The sequence below is a fragment of the Astatotilapia calliptera genome, chromosome 23 (assembly GCF_900246225.1).
Source record: "Astatotilapia calliptera chromosome 23, fAstCal1.2, whole genome shotgun sequence".
Classification (NCBI taxonomy): Eukaryota; Metazoa; Chordata; class Actinopteri; order Cichliformes; family Cichlidae; genus Astatotilapia; species Astatotilapia calliptera.
The window spans coordinates 1,599,055-1,623,936 of NC_039323.1; the positions used below are offsets into that span (position 1 = coordinate 1,599,055).

A 24,882-nucleotide genomic window follows, 5' to 3' on the forward strand; every position below is an offset into this window, starting at 1 on the left:
GTCCACTGTCGGCTCAAATTTGGGATTAAAAATGTGAATTTAGTTTATTTTGCCTAATAAATGACAGCTGTTAGCTATAAACAAGCTTTTTGACACATTTCTAAAACATTTGTGTTTTCTTGTTTTTGATGACAGGTGATCTAATACATTTTAAGCGCTGTATCTATATCACACAGATTACAGAAAACATTTCAGCTCATACTGGGGTTTAAAGTGGTGACAAAAACTGATTTTCCTTTATTTCATGTAAATATACATCTAAACACACATTTTTCCCACAGTCAGTGTGGAAAGAATGAAATTCCCTGCAGGCTGCACGGAAAATAAAATCATGACTGTCCTGATTTTTTTAAAGTAACTTGCTAACTTTCCCTTCTCCTCGTCTGTAGTTGGACAGAAAATAGTGAAATTCACAGTAAAATGTGTCACTGCAGGTAACATTTAACTGGACAGTTATGGAGGGCAGCATTTTATATTTGTGTGCAGTGCGCTCAAACTTAGGAGACATTAACCAAATGAATGTTAATCTTTGTTATGACTCAGGTGAAATTAGCACACATGTTGGCTCAGGGGACGGAGATTTTAGGCCGCCGTCGTCTGAGGCGGTTTTTGAAGAAAAGGTACATGACCAGAAGACACAGGGAGGACAGGAAATAAAGGAAGACACACAAGCTGATGTCCACTTTCGAGAAGCCAATGGTCAACACGGACATCAAGCGTCCCTTGTGCCTCAGCTCAGCCTCCTGACCAAAGTACTGGCCCGCCACGTCTCGCTTCTGCAGCCGCTTCCTTGGCCGCGCAAAATCCAGATCAAAGCCTGCATCCACTGGTTCCAGACCCACCATCCCCAACCCTGCGCCCAGCTCCATGCCGAGCCCAAACACCGGCCCGGGCTCCTGCTCTTCCTTTCTCTGCAGGCTGCGTCGTTTGACTCGGGTGGAGGTAGCCATCTGCAGCGCCTTGGCCTTGTAGTGCTGGTTGACAAACGAGTCGAGATCCACAATGTCCTCCTGCGGGTCTCTCCTCATTCTCACAAAGCTCGGTCTCCTCCGAGCCTGCTGCCGGCCACGACCCAGCTCCATTTCAGGCTTGGCCCAAGGCGTTGGCTCAGACGATCTTCCTACCATGTCACCTGCTAGTCCATCCTCTTCATCTTCCTCTTCTTCCTCTGTTGCCGTTTCATCCTGTGGGCCTTCTTCCTCTTCCTCCACCTCCCCGCCTTTTTCTTCCTCTTCCTCCTGCTCAGTGGGTTCTGTTTCCAGAGGATGTTTTCTGAAGTCCAAGGCCTCCCTGGCTCTTCTCTCTGCGTGTCTCTCAGCTATGTGAACGACCTGCTGGCTGGCATGTTTCTCCCTCTGTTTTTCCAAAATCTGGCTTTCACTCTCCAGGTAGTCTGATGGGAAAAGGGCAACAAACCCAAAACAAATAAAACATACGTGGTTCTCCCTTCACCAACTTTCCAAAAATTACACTCTATGAATCTAGGACCAAATCTTCTCAGAATCTTAAGATACACAGTTACTAGTTTACACTTAGAAATTTAGCAGTCAGTTATTAAATGCATTAAAAATTCAATTAGTAAACAATGCTGCTTCATATATGTGTAACAGGCATCCAGGTATTGATGAACAGGTACAACATTTTTTTTTAAATTTATGTTTGGATCAGTCTAATTTTGACCTCCCAGTTTGGTAAAGTTCTTGAAGTTCATAAAATGTTTTCAGTCAAACCTGTGAGGATTCTGTCGGAGGAGAAGTAGGTCAACAGGAACTTGAGAACCTCCGTCAGGTTCCACGTGTGCTCCCCGTTGTCCTTTACTGCATGGCAGGCTGAACACATGTCGGGCGGAGGCCACTGGATCTTTGGAAATTGAGGATCTTCACTCAAAGCACCTGCAAAAGAAACAGGGTGAGCAGATCGCACAGTGGAGTTTTAAGCACTTTGTAACTGGGAGAATATCAAACGTGCAACAACAGACAGGAAATCAGGATCAACTATCACTGCAGGTTACATGCACCTCACTGTCAGAGGCCTCAGAAGTAAACTTCACATCTTCCTTCTACATTTATGACCATTTCATTCAGAAAGATGTCCTACACTTTATTACTGATATCCTTTTTATCCCTTTTACAACAAAGAGAAATCTTACAGTTAACGTTACAATGTTACCATGAAAACAGACTTTTTCTGTATTCACACTGCTGACAGAACTCAAGCATTCAAGAGATTTTTAAAAAACAAATGCAGACCGTCTCAGTGGCTTCTTTCACAGCCTCAGAGTCACACTAACAAACTCAGAGACTGTCTGTGGCAGATGAAGCGACTTCCAGTCAGATGCTTCTTCTATTGTTGGTGCACGCTGACAGCAGGATGTAAGTGCTTTGAGGACTGGATGCAATCTGCGCTGAACCCATTTGATCTTGTCACAGTGCTCGTAAAAACTAAGTGCCTATATGCATATGTGTATGTATGTATTTAAGAGTGTATATGTAAATCATCTGTCTGGGTGTGTGTGCATGTAATCTATGGATTGATACTTTTGTGTGCACTTGTGTGCGCGCTCGTATGACAGGGTCTAACAATGATCAATGGGCTTCTGGGATGTCCCAGTGGGAGGGATGGTGAGATAATAGATGTGGCCAAAGTGGACAGCATCCACACTCATACGCGCACCCACCCGCCCACTCACACACACACACCCACCCTGTTTTCAGGCACCTTGGTGCTCTGAACCACCTGTCTTGTCCCTTTACACCCCTTTGAAAGCAAAGTCCAATCTCCAAATTGAACATGAGACCAAGAGCAGCCTCAGCGGGGAGCTGCCCTTCTAATGAATTAGAAACTTTCTCCTTTAACGTGTTTTCTTTTATGTAGCCGCTGCCCACCAACGCCGCTCATCGCTCACACATCACTCGGCCTTTGTATGCTTGCAAACACACTGGCAGAAGACACGTACACCCACACACAGGGCAGCATCTAGTAATGAATTGCTTGTTGTCACCAGCAGGCCATTGTGTGTCTGAGTGTGTGTGTTGGTTTGTGTTGGAGAAAAGAAGGGCGGGGGGGGGGGGGGGGGGGGGGGGGTGCAGAGCAGCAGGTCTGTCACTTTACAGGACTGTCAATTTACATCCTCCTGCAGCACCACCACCACCACCTCTACTCCCCCTTCTCTCCACTGCTCAAGATTAATCTCAGTCATATGCATGGGTGTTTGTACTCTGCATACAGTACTTTACATAAAGGATACATCAATTTTACTGTGTGCTGAATGGGTGGCTGTGTGTGAGTGAGAGTGAAGGGGGGCTTTTAAACATTTCAGCAGGTGAGGGTGCACGTGCACATACATCCAGTATGCCTTGCATCTCCTTCCTTAGTCTAATCAGCTCGCCACGTTTGCAGCCAGGGTGACTTTAGCCACAGTAGCCATATCCAGATTGCCACAATAGCCCGTCACAGAGATGTCATCACTGCCAGGCATACATATTCATCAGGTATAAATATGTATTGTTCAGCACGTCAAACTAGCTTCTTCAGCAATAATCCTGCAACCACACATGCTATGCCAGCAGCATGGGGTGCAGGGGTGTGAGTGAAGGGGGCTAATAGTCAAGATTTCATGCTTATTTAAATAATTGGAGAGGAAAAACTCATTTAGGGATTGTTTATTGTATATCAGAGTTTCTGCTGGGGTTGGATAATAAATATCAATATTTCTTGTTTTAATTGAAAAGTGTGAACATGTAGCCCGATTCATTCAGGTGACACGTGCTCTTTATGGAACTACTTTCTGACTTTTGCTAATTTTAGATCATTTCATAGCAAAGTTTTTATGCAATCTATACTTTTATTATGAAATTCTCTCATTACCTGGAAAGATTTTATTGGACAAATATTTTTGGGAAAAGAAAATGTTGCTGAAAAAGTTTAACTTGACATTTTTATTTATTATTTGCTTATTTGTTTGCAATAGCTGCATGTTTGAGTTAGTTTATGCTATTTAACCAAGCTGTCGTCCTGTGTGTGTGTGCGTTATGTTTACTGGGACGTGCACAACAAGCAGATTCTGATTTGACATGCACTTGTGATTTTGTTTAAAGGGTCACATTTACAGCAAACCTCAGTAGTATTGATGCATCTTGAATAGATTGTGTGGACCAAGAAAAAGCAAACGCGAAAACACCAACGTTTCAGATAAAGGACGTAGCTGTGCTCGCACAATGTCCGGGTAACGACGCGTTAACAAAAACAGAAACTACACAGAAGCAATAGTGATGGTTTTAATAAATCAGGAACATTTTTATGCATCATTCGTTGTTTGTTTTTTTCTCCATTTGATCTTACTGTTAAAAAAAAAGTGCGATATAATTTTAGGGGAACCATCCACAACCAACAAAAACATCCCAGGAGGCAGCTGGAGCCGCTGCAGCAGCAGTGCTCTTCCATCTGTAGAAATGTGAATCAGTCTCAGCTGTTGACAAGCAGCAACAGGACTGAGCTGCCACCAGTCTTAATTCTGCCCGTGCAAGAAGGCCGAGGGCCCTGGGGCCTCTTTGTTGCCAGCTAAATTAATTGTTGGGCTGCTTTACAAATAGCTGCTCTTTCATGCATGGCTGCTTCTGAAAGGAGGGGCGGGGAGGCCTGCTAAAGAGCTCCACTTTAGGCAAAGAGGAGGGGAGGGGTTGAGTAGATGGAGCGCGCTTTCCTCGGGGAGACGCCGCCACTCACTGCAGCAAACGCTGCCAAACCCTCGGCTCCTCCCTCGCTCTCCCCTCCTGATTCGCCCGATTTAACCTCAGTGCCCCCCCCCCCGGCGACAACTTAACCCATACAGAGGAAAAAGGGGAGGAAAAAAAAGGAAGTGTGTGTGGCTTGTGTCATGGTGTTTGCCACCTGCTGTCTCACATTACCCTGGGAATTGTACGCAAAGCAGGCCGGCTCCTGGGGGACGCATCCTGTGAGGATGCTGCACTATTACTTGTCAAGCAGAGGATATGAGTCCCAGGGGATGGTGAGTGGAAAGAGTGTAAGCTACAGAAGAGGAAAGATGGATGCATGAAGGGGGAGGTTAGATGGTGTTTAACTGTCTGAGGAGCCGCGGGGACGGTGTACTGCTGGCCTCTGCTGCTGAGGACACAAGCTGTCCCTCAGATAGAAGAGGGGGCAGTCACAGAAACACAAACAAAAGGCAGTGATTTAACAAAGTAGGCTGTTAATGACCACGCCACGCCTAATAAAATCAGGAACACAGAAGAGGGAGGAGAGACACTCTGTTTAGCACTCGTGCCTGATGTGAAGAGAGGAATTTGCTGACAGAGCACAGCGAAAACTAAAAGATTATATTTAGAAAGCTGAACCGAGAAGGACGGACAAACCTGGAAATACAGAGAAAGTTATGTTCAACATTAGATATGGATTTGATTTGTAGGCAGCAGTAAAAGATATTACTTGATTAAGCAGAATATAAAACCATAATCTGGCATGGATTATGAATGAGGAAGGGCCATTCAGACAACAGTGGGGGTACACTGGGTGTGAGAGAATGGGAGATGGCGGGGGGGGGGGGGGGGGGGTCAGGAGAAAATGGGCGAGGTGGAAGCAGATGATACTTGGAGGGCTAAGACGTGGTGACAGCTGGTGTCTGATCTGAGGATCCATCCTTCCTCCCCTCAACCTCTTTTAGTCATATTACAGAGACTAACTGGACACACACACACACACACACACACACACACACACACACACACACACACACACACACACACACACACACACACACAAAGAAAGAGGCAAGTATGTGATGGGAAAAGTGGGATGGAGTAAAGTAAAGTTTAAAAGAGACTTACTTTGATCTAACGTACATTATTGCAGAAGCAGCAACAAACCATCAATTTATTTTTAATCACTGATTAATCCATGTGGTCCAGTAATGAAAAATGCAAATATAATGCAACAAGTGCAACATCTTAAATGTGCTTGTTTGTCAGATAAACCACCTGAACGTTTCATTTTATCATCTCCATATTTAAACAAATAAACTGGTTTTTCAGTTTTTCACACACATCTCTTAAACATTACGTCACCAGTTTAAACACTGGTGGCTTGGACTGCATTTCTCATCTTTTTTTAAATTGTGGGTTTCATACAACTTGGCTTTCTGTTAGTTTATCTAATATTTGTGAAACCATGCTCGCTTTGGCGTGACTCACACTTTTATTTAAAGCCGTGTTACTGTATGTTAGTTTAAGTTAGTTCCACGATAGAAGATCAGAGACATTTTAACATCATTAAAGTTTGAGAGCTGAAAGAGGGAAAAGAAGCTTCTACAAAGAAGCGACAGATGACCGAGCCAACTCCTACCTGCCAGTCTGTTGTTGACCACGTTGTGTCTGGACCACAACCACAAGACTGCTGTGGGCAGTGATGTCACCTGCTCCAGAGTCTCTGCTGCCATGTTCTCAAAGTGTCCCGCACACTCCCTGCAGCCAAAGAAGTTGTGGACGTAGCTTCTCATCGCACGCAGCACCTCTTGAGGATCTGAAGGGGAAAAGCAGAGCAGTGCACAATCCTTTAAAATACATTACAATACGTTTAAATTCAACTTTACTGTAGCAATTATTAAATCTGTCATTTCCTCCAAAGTCGCTCACAATCACAGGCACATCTAAATGAGGTCACAGCTGCAGAAACGCACCTGAGCATGCACCTCCTGAAGGTGTGCCAGTGGCAGCGAGGATCCAGCACCCGCTGGATTCCCACGATTACGTAGGAGTCACCCAGAGCTGGGTTAACCCCCATATTGAGATGAATGGGATAATGCAATCTGGAGATTAAAGGCCGTTAACGCTCTATGTGAATGGTGGCCCGGCTGTTGTCTCAGGACTCCAGCAGCCCGCAAACATATTTCCCTTTAGCCGTTTGCTTTTGTCCTCAGCTTAGCAGATCCTTTAGATGTTCACCAATCAGCTGGTGAGAGCACGGACAGGAGCTTTGAGCCCTTTATGAAAATAACGATAGGCCTGTGGAACACACCTTTGATACTGTACGGGTGTATGCAGATATGGATAAATGATGTTTTCTCTGATAGTCAGAAGTGTGTGTTAGTGTGTATGCATGCGCCTTTTAAGCCGTGGTGGTCTGCGGTGGGCCAGATGGACACCATTTTTGGCCAGTCCATCTGCAGGTCACATAATGGTCTGTAAACCTGGGGATTAACCTCGGTGTGGATGTATCTGAGTGTGCCTGTCTCTGTGCGTACTGAAGGGAGATTAACGTCCCTGCCAGGAGCGGAGCCTCTGGTCATCTGCCTCCTATTTTTATTAACCACTCACATTCCACTAATCTACAATAATCCCTTTTCACACAAACAATTAGGCTCAATTTGAACTGTTAAAAATAAAAATATAAACTAACTCATCTCTGTCAGATCAGGTCACTGTTGGGAAGGAAAAAGGCCAAACCAGAGCTCATGTGTTTACAAAGCTCTCTCATCCTCAGTCTTCCACTGCATTTTTGACCTCTCAATGACCTTTTAATTCATTGCAACACAAACTGTGTTTGTACCTGAGCCTTTGCTGTTAGCTTGAACAGTAAGAACATGGAAGAGAGTCCACACCCCACAGGGATAACGTCTGAAGTGGGGCTGTGAACCCTGGCAGCCCACCCACCTCACGCCGTCTGGCAGCGTCGAGTTTGGAGACTGAGAGAAACAAAAAGAAAAACAGAAGAAAAATCAAATTACCGGTAAATGTGAAGTAAGGACAGGAAACAAACAAGCTAAATAAAGGAAATCACATTTTCTTTCTCGTTGTTTTAAAATAAAGCAGGAGGCCTAATTTATCATAAACCTGCACGCTGACCTCTTACTCCAGTGAACATGAGATCTGCTGCATCTCTGCACAAACCCCTGCAAACACCTCTGCACAGGCCCGACTCTGCAGATGAAAACGGACCTGAACAAATGATTACTTAACCTCGTGTGGTCACTAGAGCTTCTTGGCAAACGCTATTCAGCTTTTTAGGAAATGTGGGGGGGTTTTCAACAAAAGGGAGACCCATTTTATGATTCTTCAAAGGAAAGAAAGTGTCTTAGTGTTCAGAGAAGCTGGAAAGTATCACCAGGCTTTTCCTCTAAATGAGACAAAACTCTAAAAGTAAAGAGTCTCTCCAGTATCTCGAGATCCGTTCAACTTAATGAAAGCAGCTGCGTGGAGTTTCCTGATCAATGAGAAGTCAATCTCAGGTTAATGGCTCAGCCCTCCACTAATGAACAGAAGCTATCTGCATCTCTAACCACGAGCCACAGTTGAATTCAACAACATATTTTCTCTGACATAAAGTCGTTGCACTCATTGCACTGCACTGCCATCACTGGCTTGATTGACAGGGTTACTCAGATGTCAATAGTAAAGATTTGGTGCAGAGTCCATTTCCTCCGAGGCGGAGTCTATTCATACCTTCCCATTGATTCATTGATCCATTGATTTGCCTGCTAAAAGCTAATGATGTAAGTAAGTGAGTCTTTCAATTTGTGAGCGGCTGTACGCCGGAGGCACGCGGGCTTCATTCCAAAGACAACAGCACATAGATTTCCAGCTGCATGCGCTAGCACAGAGACAAGCGCAAAGCAGATACGGCAACATCTGGATGCTCATCTTTAAGAGTATTTTTCTACCCCTAAACTTGTACAGAAGGTTTTTTTTAAGATGTATTTTTATGCCCATTTTGGCATTTCTTTGACAAATTATTGTGCTGCCTCTGAACTGATTAAGTGTCCAGACTGACAAGTGACCTTGTGGCTAAGCAGAACGACGAGGCTACTCCCAGCCAGACGCTCGGACATCAGTCTGGGTGTATTTTGTGATGACCTGCCCTCTGTTCTCCCTGCAGCTGCTCATCTGTCTGCTACTCTCTCCTCTCCCTTCCTTCCATTGGCTGCTTTGGCTCTGTTTGCATTTATGTACTTTCTAAATGTAGTCTGCAAACTACAAACTATTTTTGAAACCAGTAAACGCCACAGACATAAACAACGTTACTACAAATGATTCGGATGCACCAAATTCATTTTAATAATAATAATAATAATAATAATAATGTATAATTTGTCCCTGTCAGAGCTCACCTGTGCATCATTTTCCAGTTTTTCTTTAAATGCTTCGTATGAAATGCGATCTCCAGTCTGCTTCTGTAGCCAGGAGTTTAAATCCTTCAGCAGGTTCGTCACTATAGGACGGCCTGGGAAGTACTAAGGAAGAACAAAGCACAACATATTCATGGTTCGCAATACAAACAAGGAAAACATCTCTACTGAGTTCCAGTAAACAGACTAGAAAATGAAGGGCATTTTGGGGAACAGTTGCAGGTTTGAATCCGTCGATTCATTACTGGAATAAGAGACATATCACCAGTGTTGGTCAAGTTACTTAAAAAGTAATCAGTAACTAATTACTGATTACTTCCCCCAAAAAGTAATCCCGTTACTTTACTGATTACTTATTTTCAAAAGTAATTAGTTACTTAGTTACTTTTTAAAAACACGATTTACAACCTGAGTAGGTGATAAAGTGATAGATCTTTCAGCCCAATTCTACTTTTTCTGCATAATCCATCATACAAAATGTAATCAAATGGAAAAGTCTCTTTTTAAAACTTGTTTTATTAGTTTTAATCTTTTAACTTTATGCATCAAGCAAAGATTTAATTATCTGCAACATTCTCTGACTGGAAGAAATGAGTTTAACATTTAAACCTATTTTCTGCACATTCCAGCTCATAAAATAAAATATTTTTTGTGTTTACACTCAGTCTTTCAAATAGATGCAAGTAAAACACAGCAGAAAATAAATAAAGTCAAAGACTCAGCGGTCCTGTTGCTCTATTTTCACCTGTAAAGCAGGAGTAGGGCAGGCGGAGGTTTACCCTGGTGCAGGTGTGCCGCGGTCAGTGGAAGAACCCGCGAGTTTCTCTGTGAGTTTCCCATTACGTCGTAGCTACTCGGTGCTTGTTGGAAGTTTAGGGGTTTTTTCGCTGTAAAAAGAAGTTTTCTTCCCACGCACAGCGGACACTAATGTTTTTGTCACTTTTTATGGAATCAAACTCAAAGTAAGGTCAGTACTTCCACGCTTTAAACGCTGCACGCTCATACTCTCTCTGCACTCGATATATGATCCACTGTTGATCTGCACACAGCTGTTGTGACTAACGTCGCACTCGCTTACGTCACTGTCATGAGACGTTCTCGCCAAAAAAAATAAAAAAATAAAAAAATCACGGTTTTAGTAACGCAGCAACGCAGTGTTCCTACGGGAAAGTAACGGTAATCTAATTACCGTTTTTGCAATAGTAATCCCTTACTTTACTCGTTAGTTGAAAAAAAGTAATCCGATTACAGTAACGCGTTACCGCCCATCTCTGCTCCTCACTCAGGCTGTCACTGTATATGTAGTTCGAGAACCAGAAATCTCATTTCATGCATGTCACTCACTCTAATTACATTTGTGTTGTTAGACTGCAGTGTAGATTACATTAATGCAATAATGATTCCAGCTGAAATTTAATTGCTTGCACAAAGTTTCTACAACTAATTTAATTCATGTTATGAGCTAAACATGCAACTTAAACTAGAGCCAGAAGAATCCATCTTAAATGAAACATTTGTTTGTATCCATTACATCCAATTCAGCCTGATTCATTAGAACCCAACTCCTGAACATGTTTCTGATAGAGCCACTCACCAGCCAAAACATGTTTTCAAATCAACATCTCAGTTTCAACCAGCAGTAGAAATCCTGCAAAGGTCTGAGCAGCGCTTCTGAATAATACCTCCAGATCATTAGGATTATTGGAAGTCATTGCATGCATGCCTAAATGATGCAGTTTGATGGAAAACACTGCGGGCTTCCCATTTACGTCAAATTTAGTTTTTTGCTGATTACCTTGAAATCTCCAAACACCCTGTACGGCCCCCAGACCCCCCAGAGAGCTGCTACATGTCCAGGTTTAAAACAAAGGGGGAGCACGCAGTCGTGGTTTTAGCCTCAGTGATTAGATTTACTTTTAGAGCAAACCACTTTTATCTCTGTTTAAAAAGAATAAAAGAAGTTTGGCTTTTTTAAAGATAACATTTTTACACCATCTTTAATTATTACATGTCTACTTATAAAAACACCCTGTAGCTCTGGTTTAGAAAGAAGCTACGGAAAGAAAAAATAATGTAGTGATGAAGATGTGACGACACGGGTCTTGAGGCTTCTTCGAAACGCACGTCTTCACCCGGGTAGAACATTTGTTTCCTAATATTTTACAAAAGATTGTGGTTTAAGGTTTGTTCCTGCTCAGCACCTTTAAAGAATTTCAGTAAATGTGACAAAAGCCAAGCTTGAGCTTCTTCATTCATTAAGATCCATTTCCTAAGCCACTAACAACCACTTAGGTGTTCCTCACTCGGGCTTTCTCCTGTTGTACATTTACTCCTCACGTCACCTTGGCAACAGGCACAGCTGTAAAGAAACGTGACACTGTAACTAGCAAAGTGGGTAAACGAAGCGGGAGAGGAAATCCAGCTGATGGGTGTCTGAGACCAGTGATGACAGCCTTAAGACACACACAGAAAACACGTCTGCCCGGTGACTGTCAGACAGACAAGACCGCTTTAATAAACTTTGGCTTAATGTGCTTCCTATTCTTACATTAAGCCTCTCTCTGGAATAGGTTATGATAACGTCTCGTTTCTCAGAAACAGACACAGCAAGTAAAGCTTTTTTCCACAACTTATCCCGTTTTTACGAACGCACTGGGCCTCTGGAAGCAATACGAGGCAAGAACAACAAAGCAGGGGAGGATGTGTTCATGGGAACACGCCTGCATATAAACACACACTGATCTGTGCGTTACTCCCACTTCATCAGACCTGCTGTGATGTGCTAAGAGTCCTGCTCCAACACATGTGTCCCTTACATAAAGCACTAATAACTGAGCACAACCTTCCACTATACTTTTTTCATAATCCATTAATAGACAAGTTGACTGAGTATACAGAGGTAAACGGAGGGTTTTCTGCAGTTTCAGAGTTACTTGTTAAGTAATTTATTGGTGTTCATGAAACTCAGATCTCCAGCTCAAATAAAAAGCTGACATCATGCGCAGGTTTGACTGACTTATAAATATATAATTACAAATAAAGAAACCAGATGAATCCTGTAGCCTGACAGCTTTGAGCGGCCCGACCGACTCACCAAGCCCCGCCTCCATACACACGTACACAAAGTTGGGATGTGAAGAGCAGCACAAAGGCTGTTTGCTGCTCCGGAGGCACAGTGATAATAGGTTTAGGTGTGGATCCGAGGTCTGAATGCCAACTGGTTGGAAAAGCTCATTAAACAGCCATATGAATTTAACCAGAGGAGAAAACGCAGATGTTTTCCACTAATGCGTTTAGGTCAGCATCACCAAGCAGCCCTATTCATGAGCTGTGCAGGTTCGGTAATCGTGTGAAAAGAAAATTTAAAAAGGAGAAAAAAGAGACTCAGACGGTTTCGGTTTGCTCACATTGATCTAAATAAAGCTTCATCCTGCCTGCCTGGTTCACAATCAGTCAGTTTTCACCAACAGCTGCTTAAAGTAATGCAGGCAACACCGCAGCATTTAACAAGTTTCCTTGTTTAAAAAATGTGTTAATTATTAGACTAAAATGTCATTGTGTGCTTTTTCTTTTTCACAGCAACAGTAGGCTGGCATCAGGAGAAATTATACTGGCAATATATTAACAAAATAAAACCATTCAGCTGACAGGACGATTAAAATGATTCATTTATGGATGAAATTCTGAATGAGGGACGCCTGCTGATTATTGATTTTCTTTTGCTACTACTTTTATGATCTCTGCATCTCTCTGCTCCAGAGATCTTCATCTGTATCTGTCGCTGTATCTGCACAATGTGCACAAACACTTCACCCCCTCCTGCACCCATCCCAGTTGGACCATGACAATCCCATTCACCCTGGCAATATGTCATTCCTGATCCGATTAGTATCAGCAGCACTTGAGAAACCGCAAGCTCCTTGTGGTGAGGGTCCTGAGAGGGAGGCATCTGTTGGCTCTAACAGGGGAGACCAGGCCAGGCCGGGGGTGGAAGCCAGGGGTGAAGGCCCTCGGTAATCTACTGCAGACACGTGCCCGAGTGGAAACCAGAAAACAGCAGCCTCATCCTCACACACACACACACGCACACAAAATACATCAAAGCGAATTGACAAATTCTGAGGGAATGCTCATTAAATCTGTAATATGATTCATAATTATCTGGACAGCTAATTTTAAGAAAAGCCAAGGCAATCTTGGCAGCAGAGGCACTTTTACACATTATGTCCTGGGCCGTGGCGTGAGAAGGCAGACGTCTGTGTTCCTTTAAACTAAACCCCTCCTCTTAATTCTTTGTTTTATTCCTCAGCCCCTTTGTCCCCTCTGGGCTGAAGGGCTTCTTTCGAGAAAAGCAGGATAGAGGTGTAATCCTTAAAAACCTCGCTGTAATGCTCTCATGCTTCCCAAGATCCACTTTTTTAATCCTCATATACATGTAGAGGATTCATAAATCCGGCTCCGGCCTGACAAGATAGTAAATCTAGTAATATTACGACTGGGTGCAAAAACGCTGCCATCTACAACATGTGGCACAGAGATGTGATGATTGTATGATTATGGAGAAGAAAGAATTCATGGAAGTGTGATTCTTTGACAAAGCAGACTAATTAAAAAAACGAATCCAGGAAAGACGACGCTCAGGAGGCTCAGGACACAGTTATTTGTCTAATAAGAGTCAGTTTTATATATTTATTGGTTTTCTTGTCTTAGTTGATGAAAAACAATCATTAGAATCACTTAAAACTATAATTTTCAGACTTTTTAGACAATTAACTGGATACGCAGAAGAATGACAAATGAATATGCTGATTAAATTAATACTGAAAGCCTTACTTGTAGGCACACGTGAGCCTGTGCATGGAGCTTTCCACTCACTGTGTGGTTCAGCTCACATTAAAGAGTCATGATTAAGGAGCATGACAGCAGAGTGAAATAACACTGACATTAAAGGTCAGGCCATCGTGAGTCACTTTCACTCTAATCACATGACTCACACGTGGCGCTCAGGTGTTTTTGTGTTTCGTTTTAAACGTAGCGCTTTAATAATAAGGTGCAGAGAACAGTTTGAAAGTGAGCGATTTTAGACGAATCAAAAAGCGAGTCAAAGATTATCCAGCTGGCTGCACTGTAAACATGACCTGCAGGCATTTCCTGCGCTCGTGTCCAACCCGGTCTCACAAACCACGACTAACAGCGAGTCGAGTCTGGCTTAAAGCATTCTCACCATGCAGCGAGACCTCTCAGTCAAATGTCAATAAGGGCCGTCGAGTGGCGGTCGGCTGTAACAATGACGCCCTCCTCAGCAACACAAAGCCCCGCTGGGCTGCCGCTCCATTCTGGTAAGGGGTGGGGGCATGCTAAAAATACCACTGGGACCTGCTGCTATTCACTAAACAAACTGGAGCTAATAGGAGGCCACAGTGCTCTGCCACACACACACTGACGGAGATGGCTCTCTACGATGCCTCCCTAGAGAGCGAGATATAATCAGAGAGATTGGTGGCGGACTAGGGCAGTGAAACAGGCTGGTCTGTAGCCAACAGGAGCAGGATAGCAGGTCAGGCCTCATCATCACAACATGTTTGCCTGGCTGGCTCACTTCACACAGAAAGGATTTAGCAAATAGAGGTGTAAGAATGCAGCCAAAGGCAGGGCGGTAAAAAGAGTGGAGACACTGAAATATTTTGGAAAAACAACAACAACAAAAAGGAGGAAAGGGTAACAAATGACAATGAGAGACAAACATCACTCGCACGCACCCACAAGACTGGCATGGTCACAAATATTTGCAGAAATGCTTGTGTGAAACCACAAGCAGGAAGACAGCATGAGCCTGTGGGCAGCAAGCACCCTGAGAGGCACCATCAATGCCCACCAGAGTCTTTGGACTTCTGCTCTAGTCGGTGCCATTCACTCCGGCTTTCTGACACGTTTGTGTGTTTATGAGTGCGCATACAAACAACAGCACGCACAACAGGATATAACTGTAACAAAGTGACGGAGACCAAAGTTAATAACGTATGCAAAGGAAAACAAAAGCCAAACGCTGGAACAGTAAAACTCAAATCTGCAGCTTTAACCCACATTCTGCTGTCTCAATCTCCACCTAGTGGTGACCTGCTGCAACTGCAGGACTTGAGCTACAACATTGCCTGGTGAAGCAAGTTCATGTTCAGCAGATTTGCTAAAATTGATTATTTTTAGTTTATTTAGTTTATCAATAGTTTATCAATATCTAGAAACAAACAGTTTTTAATGCTTTTCTGACCACAACAGTTTTCAGTAGTCAGTATACGTCAAGATAACAAATCCAGTCAGACAACGAGGAGCAAACTGCTTTAAAAAATACAAATCTGCTGTTTTTTGTACTTGCTGTGTCTGAAAGTTCTGCTAAGTGTACCTTGGCCAAGACAGAGATGTAAGCCTTGAGAGAAGTCAGTGCCCGCCCTTGGAAAACAGACTGAGCACCCAGCTCAACGCGCAGGGAGTAGTGCAGCGTTGACTCCAGGTCTGCCATATACACCCTGAACCTGAGTGCAAAAAGCAAACAATCACATCAAGGCGAAATATGAGTCAGTAAAGATGTTTGTGGATGTTGTGTCTCATTCATACTTGTCGAACGGTCTCCAGGGATCCTCTGTGTTGTTTTTAAGGAGTTCGGTGGAGACTGGTGGAGGCTTCCCTGACCGCACCACCCCCGGTAGCCTCTGGAGGGCATAAGAGTAGAAGGCACGAGCCTCAATGTCACTGTGGGAGAAAGGGAGAAGTGAGGCCATCACTTACACAGGTTAATACAGGATGTTTTCAGTGTGAAAGTGCATCTGTGCAGAGACGTGCACACTGAGAAATGCAACAATCTAACCTGAGTAACATTAACGTGTCCATATCTGCAGCGAACCTCAAAAAGCAGTTTTCTGTTTCGTTTTTTATTTCAGTTTCAATCTTTTGTCTCAGCAGTCCAACGCCATAAAACCCTTTTTACGACCTGTATTTTTCACGGCCGTATATTTTACACACTTACGGGAATGCATTTTAAATACTAGGCAGATGGTGCCAGGGTAAGTAGGAGAGAGAGGTATGGCTGATCATTTAGGCATGTGATAACCCTGCAACCACAACCACTAAAGCGCTCACCACCCTCCATCCCTCACATCCTCCCCTCATTTTCCTTCTCTCCTTGTCACGGACGGAGAGAGAGGGAGGGGGAACGAGAGAGGGAGAAAGAGCGAGCGAGAGCATCGTAAAACTTGAACAGGATGGTAATAAGGAGGATGGATACTCGGGGCCAACGCTTACTCACACCAGCCTGGGACTCAATTACACCTGCGTGTGTGTGGGAGTGTACAGATGTGGAGGGGAAGCCATTCATCCAGCGATCCCCAGGGCCAGCAGGCAGGCAGGCAGGCATCAGGGTGAACTGAGGGGGAATGCATTCACCTGGGACCAGCACACATTACATGCATGAAGGATGTGAGACGCCACCCGCACGCTCGCGCGCAGACACGCAAACACAGGCGCACACCACTGTGCTCTCCCAGGATCAATCAGACATTCAGCGATGATGGGAGGCCATCTGTCGCCGTGTGTGGCTGGGGCTTGTTTGGCAGGTGAAGCCAGAAAAGCAATGGCATTGTTTTCATGCAAGAAATTAAAAAACCTCCCTTCTGTACAGTGATGGAGATGAGGGGGGCTGGAAAGGGGAGAGATGGAGGGTGAATAAATAAAACAGCAATAAATCATTTCCTCTTTGCATTTGTCAACTAAAAAGAGTCCTCTTTGCATGCCAAGTTATTGAAACAGCCAAACAAAGAGGCATAAACAGCAGATGAATTTGCAGGGTGAGGAATGATCAGCGCCGCTTTATGATGGTGAATAATGGAGTGATTTTGATGCTCTGATCCCATTAAGAGGCCAGATGTTTAAAAATATTCTCATGAATAGCGTTCAGATAATGAGAACACTACCAAGCTTTTCGGAAGAGAGCGGTGCAGCCGCGTGTTGAACAATGACAACCAAAGGGGAATAAACTTGGTGTTTGTGCAACTCTGACCCAGTTTGAAAGGAAAGAAAACAGGTAGGAGATCCATGCAGGGCACGGACCTTCTAGTTCCACAATATTGGCAGATGTTTCCACAGCCAGCGTGAGCAATGCATGTGCTTCTCTCAGGCTCACTGCCTCAGCTCAGCCATTCAAAAAGAACGGCCTCATTATAATAATGCAGAAATCAGATTTTTACGTTTTGTGCGCCTGTTTCACGTTTCATTGCTTTGGGCAAGGAGCAACTGTGTTGGACTGAGAAACAGACATTTCTACTGGAGCCTTAGACTTTCTTACGTTCTGTTAGTGCTTAGCCAAGGTTACTGTCACATTTTAGCTGGCTGCCTCCACTTATGTGTTTACATAGTGTGGTCGGTTTTATAGTGGTGCTAAACTGGTGGAAACTGCGCCCGCGAGCCTGCACTGGTGCTCACTGCACTGGTGCTCACTGCTACCCTCTTTTCTCACCTGTATTCTCCTCTAGTAACTGCACAGCGAGGCCAAAGCGCATGAAGGACACGTCGTACAAAGACCTGTAACTGCCCTTTTATGTTTGTGCTGTACAGTCCAAAGTTCTGCCCACCCACAGAGATGTTTTCACTTTCTGGCCGATTCTCACGATGTCCAAGAGTTTATACGGAAACAACAAGGTCACCAAATAATGAACAATAACAAATATCAGTCAGAAAAATCAAGGAAATCCGTGAATAACAAGGTTGATTAGACAAACTGAGTAAAAACATTAGATAAGGAGTGTGTGGGTTGTTTCAAATATTTTGATTTTTTTCCATAAGATCATCAGTATTATTATAGAGCGTGCTGAACGCCCTTACATTTTCCTTATACTAGAAAAATGTGTTTATAAACTTTATTTTGTCACTTTTTCAAAAGCAGTTTGACATGCAGTAGATACTGTAAAGACTCTCACACTCTGAGTCTGGTGAAGTTGCCTCCAGGATAATAAAGGTAACAGGATGGAAACTCTGTGACGCCCAGTTTGGTCACCAGGCTTTCCTCAGTGTTCAGGACCCTGCGCACCGCAATGCTGTCAAACTGTAACAGGTCCAGGGTCACCTAACGTACAAAACACACACACACTTTACCTCGCCATGTTTCATAACACAGACCTATTTAATGTTAATACGCCGCCGTTTGACAACAAACACTGCGAGCGTTTCAGTCACATCTCCGACGTGTTACCTCTCGGCCAACGTACGACGTGGCATCTTCAAAGATGAGAGCCAGGTGTTTGACATCGTTCGTCTCAAAGAAGACGTCGACCTCCATTTGGCTGGGGGGAGGGGGGGGGGGGGGGAGAGGGAGAGGGAGAGACCCACATCTGACTTTTTAAAAATCAGCAAAGATAAATAAATAAAAGTGAATCATTATGTGTCTAAAGGTCATAATAACAGTATTTAGGGTGCAGAATGGTTTGCGTGTGTTTAATGTGTTACATGCTTTTCAAGAATGTAAAAATAAACTAAATGAAAAACACAAACAAAAACACCACCTTTCTGTCATTTCTCTGCCTCCACCTAAAATACTAAAACTTTACAACAAAATCGTCTCCACCTGTGAAAAAATAAATTTAAAAAAATTCTTTTTTTGCTTAAAAAACCCCAAACAAAAAAACCAACTGCATTTCTGAATTTCTGCTCTAACATGACGCTTTCACTTTAAACCCAAAGAGAAAGACTTCCTGGGCCTTCCCCTGCTGAACTATGTGTGCTTTAGTTCACATGTCTGTATACTGTATGCGTGTGTGCCATGCGTAGGCACCAGGGCGGCCATGTAGTAATAATGAGCTAATGGGGAGTCTTCTGAGTCAAACTGAATTTGTCATAAACTTTAGAAATCAACTTTTTTAACCCCTTATTTAAATTTAAAGTGAACAGTTCTTTTTTTTTTTTTTTTGCTTATAGGAACAATTCTGCAAACAAAACTACAAAATCCACAGAAAGTTGAAGATATGAATTAAGTTCAACAACAAAAAAAATAAATAAATAAAATACACTGGGAACATGACAGATACTGGAAAGGCTCAATTTTAGGTGCATACACAATCGAGTAAGAGGACAGAAACGAATTCAAAACAAGTTATTTTATGAAGGCAGGGTAACAGGAACTGCAAAAGAAGAGCGAAAAATATTGAAATAGAACCCGTTTTGTGGAAACATGTTTTGTATGCTTGTAAAAGTATGGGACGTGTGGAAATACATTTTGTGGATGTTATTGTTGTAAAATTAAAGTTATAAGAATCTTTTATAAGTTGCTATATGCGCATTAATTCCTTCAGCTGGTCGTTTAAGCCCCTTGGTAGGTGGTTGCTAGGCAACACAGAGACATCATAATATCATATTAGATGAGAACCCTCGAACCCCTAACTGTGTAGGAGTTACTGCAGATACATCAGCTGGCTTCAGTCGTGAGTGATGATTGAACAGACGATAAGACTGCAACTGTAAAACTGCTGATAAAAATAAGTTTATAGAAACTAGTGTTTCTGCTCGTGTGTTTACCTGGTGGGCTCCAGTGGGGGGCAGGCAGGGGGCCAGGGTTCACCGTGGGTTTCCAGTTTGTCTAAGATCTTGTGACGGAGGTCTTGAACATTACGGCTAAACTCTAAAAATAAATAAATCAAAAATGCAAAGATTTTATTACAGATGATCTTAAACTGACACAAATCCGTATTTACCAAAACATCAATACAAACGAGTCCAAAACAGGTAACTGTACTCTTAGGTTGGTGAAATAAATGATGCACAGTGGATATAGAACACGTTTGAGCTAAACCAAGACAAAATAATTAGAAACAAAGGAGGAAGTTTGAGGGTTAAGCATATTGAAATAACACCATGACTACACAAGACAACTTATGGTGGTGTTTCCAAGAAAACAAGCTGAAGGCTCGGTGAGTGTCCTCTCTGTGTGTAATACCTCTAAAAGGCAGTCCTTCATAATCAGGCTTGGAGTAGGCATGGAAGAACTGAGAAGAGAAAACAAAGAGGGAGGTCTCAGTTAAGAAAAGACGAGAGAGAGAAGTGAGATGTGATCAGACGGGCCTCACAGCTACGAGTGAAGCAAAGTCATGTTCTGTAATATCTGATGGGGGGGGGCAGCCCTCCTCTTGACCTCTTCCTGGTTAAAATGAGTAGCAGATGTTAAAGCTCCAGTGCAAGTTCAAAACAGAAGGAGCTCTTTGTTTTATTGGCTTTTGATGCGTGAGCTTGAACACACTCTGCTGACTAATCAAGTATGAGTGCAGATGTTTGAATTTCTGCGATGTGGCTGTTGATCATGCAAACGTTGCATGTGGCAGACTGACGAGATACTGCAGCTAATACAAGAATAACGTTTTCAAAATGACTCCTTGATGTTGAGACTACTAAAGGACAAACTACACAAAGTATTGTTTGTTTTTATATACACACTGTTTTCATACTGCCTTAAACAAATATGCATAATTACAACAGGATTAAAATCTAGAACAGGACCCGTGAATATAACAGCGTTTGATTCAAAGAGTAAAAAAATGGGACCGTTACTCATGCAAAGGTTTAACCATCATCTGCAGAATATGATCAAATCTTTGCATCACTGCTGGAAGAGCTGAGAAGGAAAAGCATGGACCTTCATGGGATCCATCTCCATGTGCCACACCTGCACGGGGGAATGTGCTGGACTCATTTCTAAACAGGATTCATTAATGCAAACACGGCGAGCAGATCCCAACAAGCTGAATGTAGGACAACGAGTATGTTTGTATAACACAATTTGCAGTTTCTGTGATAGTTTTCTAACAGTCATGTGCTACTTTTTTTTTTTTTTTTTACCCTGTGTCTGATAATCATCTGCTTTTGTATGCTCGTACACTGACACGTCATTATTTCCCCAGTGCAAAACTGAAAATAGAATAGAGAGGGGGAAAGACAAAAACACTGAGTAACAGTTGTAGGTTGTGTCAGCCTTTATTTTAACAGCATGTCTTTTTCCTCTGTGAAAGTTTCCAGCCTCTTCTAGTGAAATATGCACACCTGTGACTTCAGCACGAGCAGTGAAACAGTGACAGTCTGATGATGGTCTCTCGTGCTTTCGTTGTAGCTACTGAATAAAAGCCAGACTTGGTAAAGAGTCTATTTGACAGTGTTTACTTTTGAAAACTAGAACAAAATCTAAATGTGGGACATGGCCTCAGTATGTGGGACAGGGGGTGGGAACGAGGGGTAGAAATGCTGTGTGCTCAAATCTAAGGGGGGGCTTTGGTCACCCTACATGCAAACTGTTACATAAAAGCCATATCAATGCCCAACCATGTGAAACTGAGGAGTTAACAACAAACTGCCTTTTCAATTTCTTTCCAACTTTCTTATGTCTGAATAATTGTGATTTAATTTATTCGGAGAACTAAGTTGTTTACTTTCTTTATGTTCTCCTTTGTGGATCACTGTAAGGATCTTAACTCCAACTCATTGTCAGCGTGCTGTGGTGCAGCACCTGGAGACCAACTACAGCTCTAAGCTTAGTCAAGGGAACTATGGGAGTCAGGTTCTCCTGAGAAAACCTGCAGGAGCAAAGAGGGGTAAAAACAAGCGAACCACACAGAAACATCCTGCCACTCAGGGGGTCCGAACATGAGACTTTCCTGCTGTGACAAGACAGTGAGCCACTGTTTTTGGATGCCTAATTCAGCCTCTTTTTCATATAATCAGCAGCTTTAGTGGAAAGAGTGAATTTCCACACAACACTCATCATAAAGGAAGAAACAGCCATGCAGACAGTTCATATATAGCATACGACCTTTATTGTGGGGTACCCTCGGACTTTGTAGGTTTTGCAGACCTCCCTGTTCTCCTGATCAGCGCAGTCTACAGCTGCCAGATCCACAGCCGGCTTCCACTCTGAACAGACATCAAACAGAGGGAGACAGACCCATAGTAAATATTTATTTACAGTCTACTTTGCTGTGTACAGTCCATCAGCACTGGATGGGGCCCCGAATTAGTCTCGATCCATGAATCAATATAGAAGGTACGGCTTTTAGGATAAAAACTTCTAACTATAAGCAAACTGTCAGCTGCTACAGGTGAGCAGCATTTTCCTTTGATATTCATTTTAGAAACTTTGCTTCACGAGCAGGATCGTGGGAGTCCACACACCGGACAGAGGTCCAAGGCTCATCCGGTGCTGCTCCCAGTGTAAAATCATTACATTGCGAGCATTCCTAATCCCTCCAAGGCAGGCCGTTTGATAGCATGCCAAGCCATGGATGCCACTGTGGACTGCGAGTGAAAGCACTGGACTGAAATACCCTGTGACTGTGTTGGGCCCCAGCCATCATCAGAAACTTCGTCCTTAACCATCATCCTAATTATATTTGCTCGGATGCTTCTGTGAGATTTTCGTTGGCAGCGGCTGCAGGAGCAGCTCTGAGTTGGAGAGGACGTGAGAGCAGCGAGCAAAATAAAAACACTTCCATTAGATCTCATGCTCTAATTAACAGATGGAAAGTGCAGCTTGGTGTTCTCATCATTTCCGCGCAGAGATGAAACTCGGGAAATATTTAAAAAGACTAAATTATAGATTTTTTTTATCCTTAAAATGTTTAGCAGAAGTTTCTTTTTAAGGCAGCGAACAAGACCAGCTGTGCAAAGCTGGAAGTGAACACAACGAGAGTCAGAATGACTGAAAGCTTTCAAATGTTGCTGCTGCTCTGTACACACCTTTAATGTCTCTGGCCAGGGCTTTGTACGTCGGAGAAAAGGCGACACAGTGTCCGCACCACGAAGCGTAAAACTCCACGATCATAGCAGCTGTGGAGTTGATCAAAATAGACTCCACATTTTCCTGAGTTAACAACACGATCTGGTCCGAAGCCGTGTACAGTCCGGCCTCCGCGGACGGAAAAAGGAGGCACAAGCACAACCAAACCGCAGATGTTGCCATCTTTCTGGGATGTGTTTGTATTTCTTCACACCGAGACGTGGCACGGCCGGAGCGCCGCGCCATCTTCCCCCTCCGAGCTGCTGCTGCTGCTGCTGGAGCTCCGAGTCGTCTCTCTGAGCGCACACACTCACTCCGCTGTCACAAAACTTGTCACAACTTTTTCTGCCTCTGCTTTTTTATGCCCACCGGGCTTCGTGGGTCCTCCCCCTGCCGTGCAAACCAAAAGTGCCATACAAACAGCGCAACTCCGCACGATCGCCCATTTGTCGTCACTTTAAACGCACGCTAGAATAAGATGAAACTATTAATTCATGACGATTTAAAGTCACGTGCAGGACACGACTCTACACAGGAAATGTCATTTAATGGCTGTACAGACTTTAACTGCGAAGTAATACGCGTCCGAGCACACGTTTAGTTTTACGTGTTTAGTTTGTGGTTTTCTGCAGAAGATACAATTTTGTGACGAGACAGAGTTTTGCATTTTGAGGGCAGGTGTCCTTTAACAGAACAGCCACAGAGACACAATATTCAGTTTATTTCCAGCTTTTTATCTATAACGCAAACACACTAGACTAATGAAGAAAGATCCCTAACAATAAAAAAAAAAAAAAACACTCTTTGAGGAAGCATTGGCAACGGTGGGAAGGAAAAACTCCCTTTTAACAGGAAGAAACCTCCGGCAGAACCAGGCTCAGGGAGGGGCCACCTTCATAGACTCACAAAGACTACAAAGTTATGAAATCAACAATGAATGGGAGCAGAAACAGAAGTAAACCTGTGCAAAACTCACCCACAACAAAAAACAGACTTCCATGTAGGGGGAGCTGGAGACAATTTACAGGTGTGTGCAAAACAATTCATTACTTGGAGAAATGAAAGTGAAGACCATTTCACAGAATAAGCTGCATTTGACTGTTCAGGTATGACTATATTAGAAACTTACTTTGACACAGAAGGAAACACAACTAAGAATCAAACTATGTTAAAAAAGGAGACCTTGTTGTATGCTTGTTTTGACCAGACTTGTATCCTACACGGTGAAAAGAGCCTTTAAAGTTACCCAGGACACACTTTGTGAGTTGTTTTCAGTGAATTTAAGAAAACAGATAAAACATGGATGGTATCCGTGTTTAGGTTGCAGGTGACTCTAATTTAGGGGGGAAAGTGCAGTTTTATTGAAACTGTGATAAATCCAATAAAACTGATACCCAGCAATTGGGGGAAAAAAACAAACTCTGGTGCTGGTGTCACTTGGGTTGATATAAAGTTGATTCATTTGCAGTTTTTAGACGAAGCCTAAATGTGTTTTTCAGCCCTGCTCATTATGCTGGAAAAGCAAAGGCCACGATCTTCAACACAGCCCTGCGTGTTTTGGAGGCCTGTAACTTTAGGGATGGGACTTCAGTGAATATGGTAAAGTTATTAAAAACACAATCTTCATTTTCCCAAACTTGGTTGGTTTTATGTTGAAGGAGTCTTTTTTTCTTTTAAATGAAAACGATTCACTGATGCAGTGAGATGGATCTCCAGCTCTTCTGCTAATTTGCAGATAGCTTTGCAACAATAGCCTCACGACTGCGCCCTAAAACAATGTGACAAACAAACATCAACACCTCTGTTTGGTCGCACAGTCGAACATTACAGAGAGATTTGTTATCCTGCCGTCAGCACTGTAACATGTGGGAGCTACTTCTGCACACCCTAAATTAAAATTGAAAACATTTCACATCACATTCCTTTAGAAACAATGAAAGCTTTATTT

At 43.2% G+C, this 24,882-nt stretch overlaps 1 protein-coding gene across 2 annotated transcripts; it reads right to left on the reverse strand.

Moving 5' to 3' along the window:
* Window positions 1-207: 207 nt before the first annotated feature.
* qsox1 (quiescin Q6 sulfhydryl oxidase 1) lies at window positions 208-23,474 on the reverse strand. Of its 2 annotated transcripts, none has more exons than XM_026157937.1 (13): window positions 22,895-23,474; window positions 21,972-22,072; window positions 20,112-20,160; window positions 19,694-19,796; window positions 18,375-18,465; window positions 18,103-18,248; window positions 15,749-15,883; window positions 15,537-15,666; window positions 9,119-9,241; window positions 7,561-7,696; window positions 6,358-6,534; window positions 1,731-1,892; window positions 208-1,393 (listed from the first exon to the last, which is right to left on the reverse strand). In XM_026157937.1, exons 1-13 carry the CDS (start codon window positions 23,178-23,180, stop codon window positions 567-569), a joined length of 2,466 nt encoding a protein of 821 aa, XP_026013722.1. In that variant the 5' UTR covers window positions 23,181-23,474; the 3' UTR covers window positions 208-566. The 2 variants fall into 2 exon arrangements, with proteins under 2 accessions (XP_026013722.1, XP_026013721.1); XM_026157936.1 differs by having other exon boundaries at window positions 15,510-15,666.
* Window positions 23,475-24,882: the final 1,408 nt, after the last annotated feature.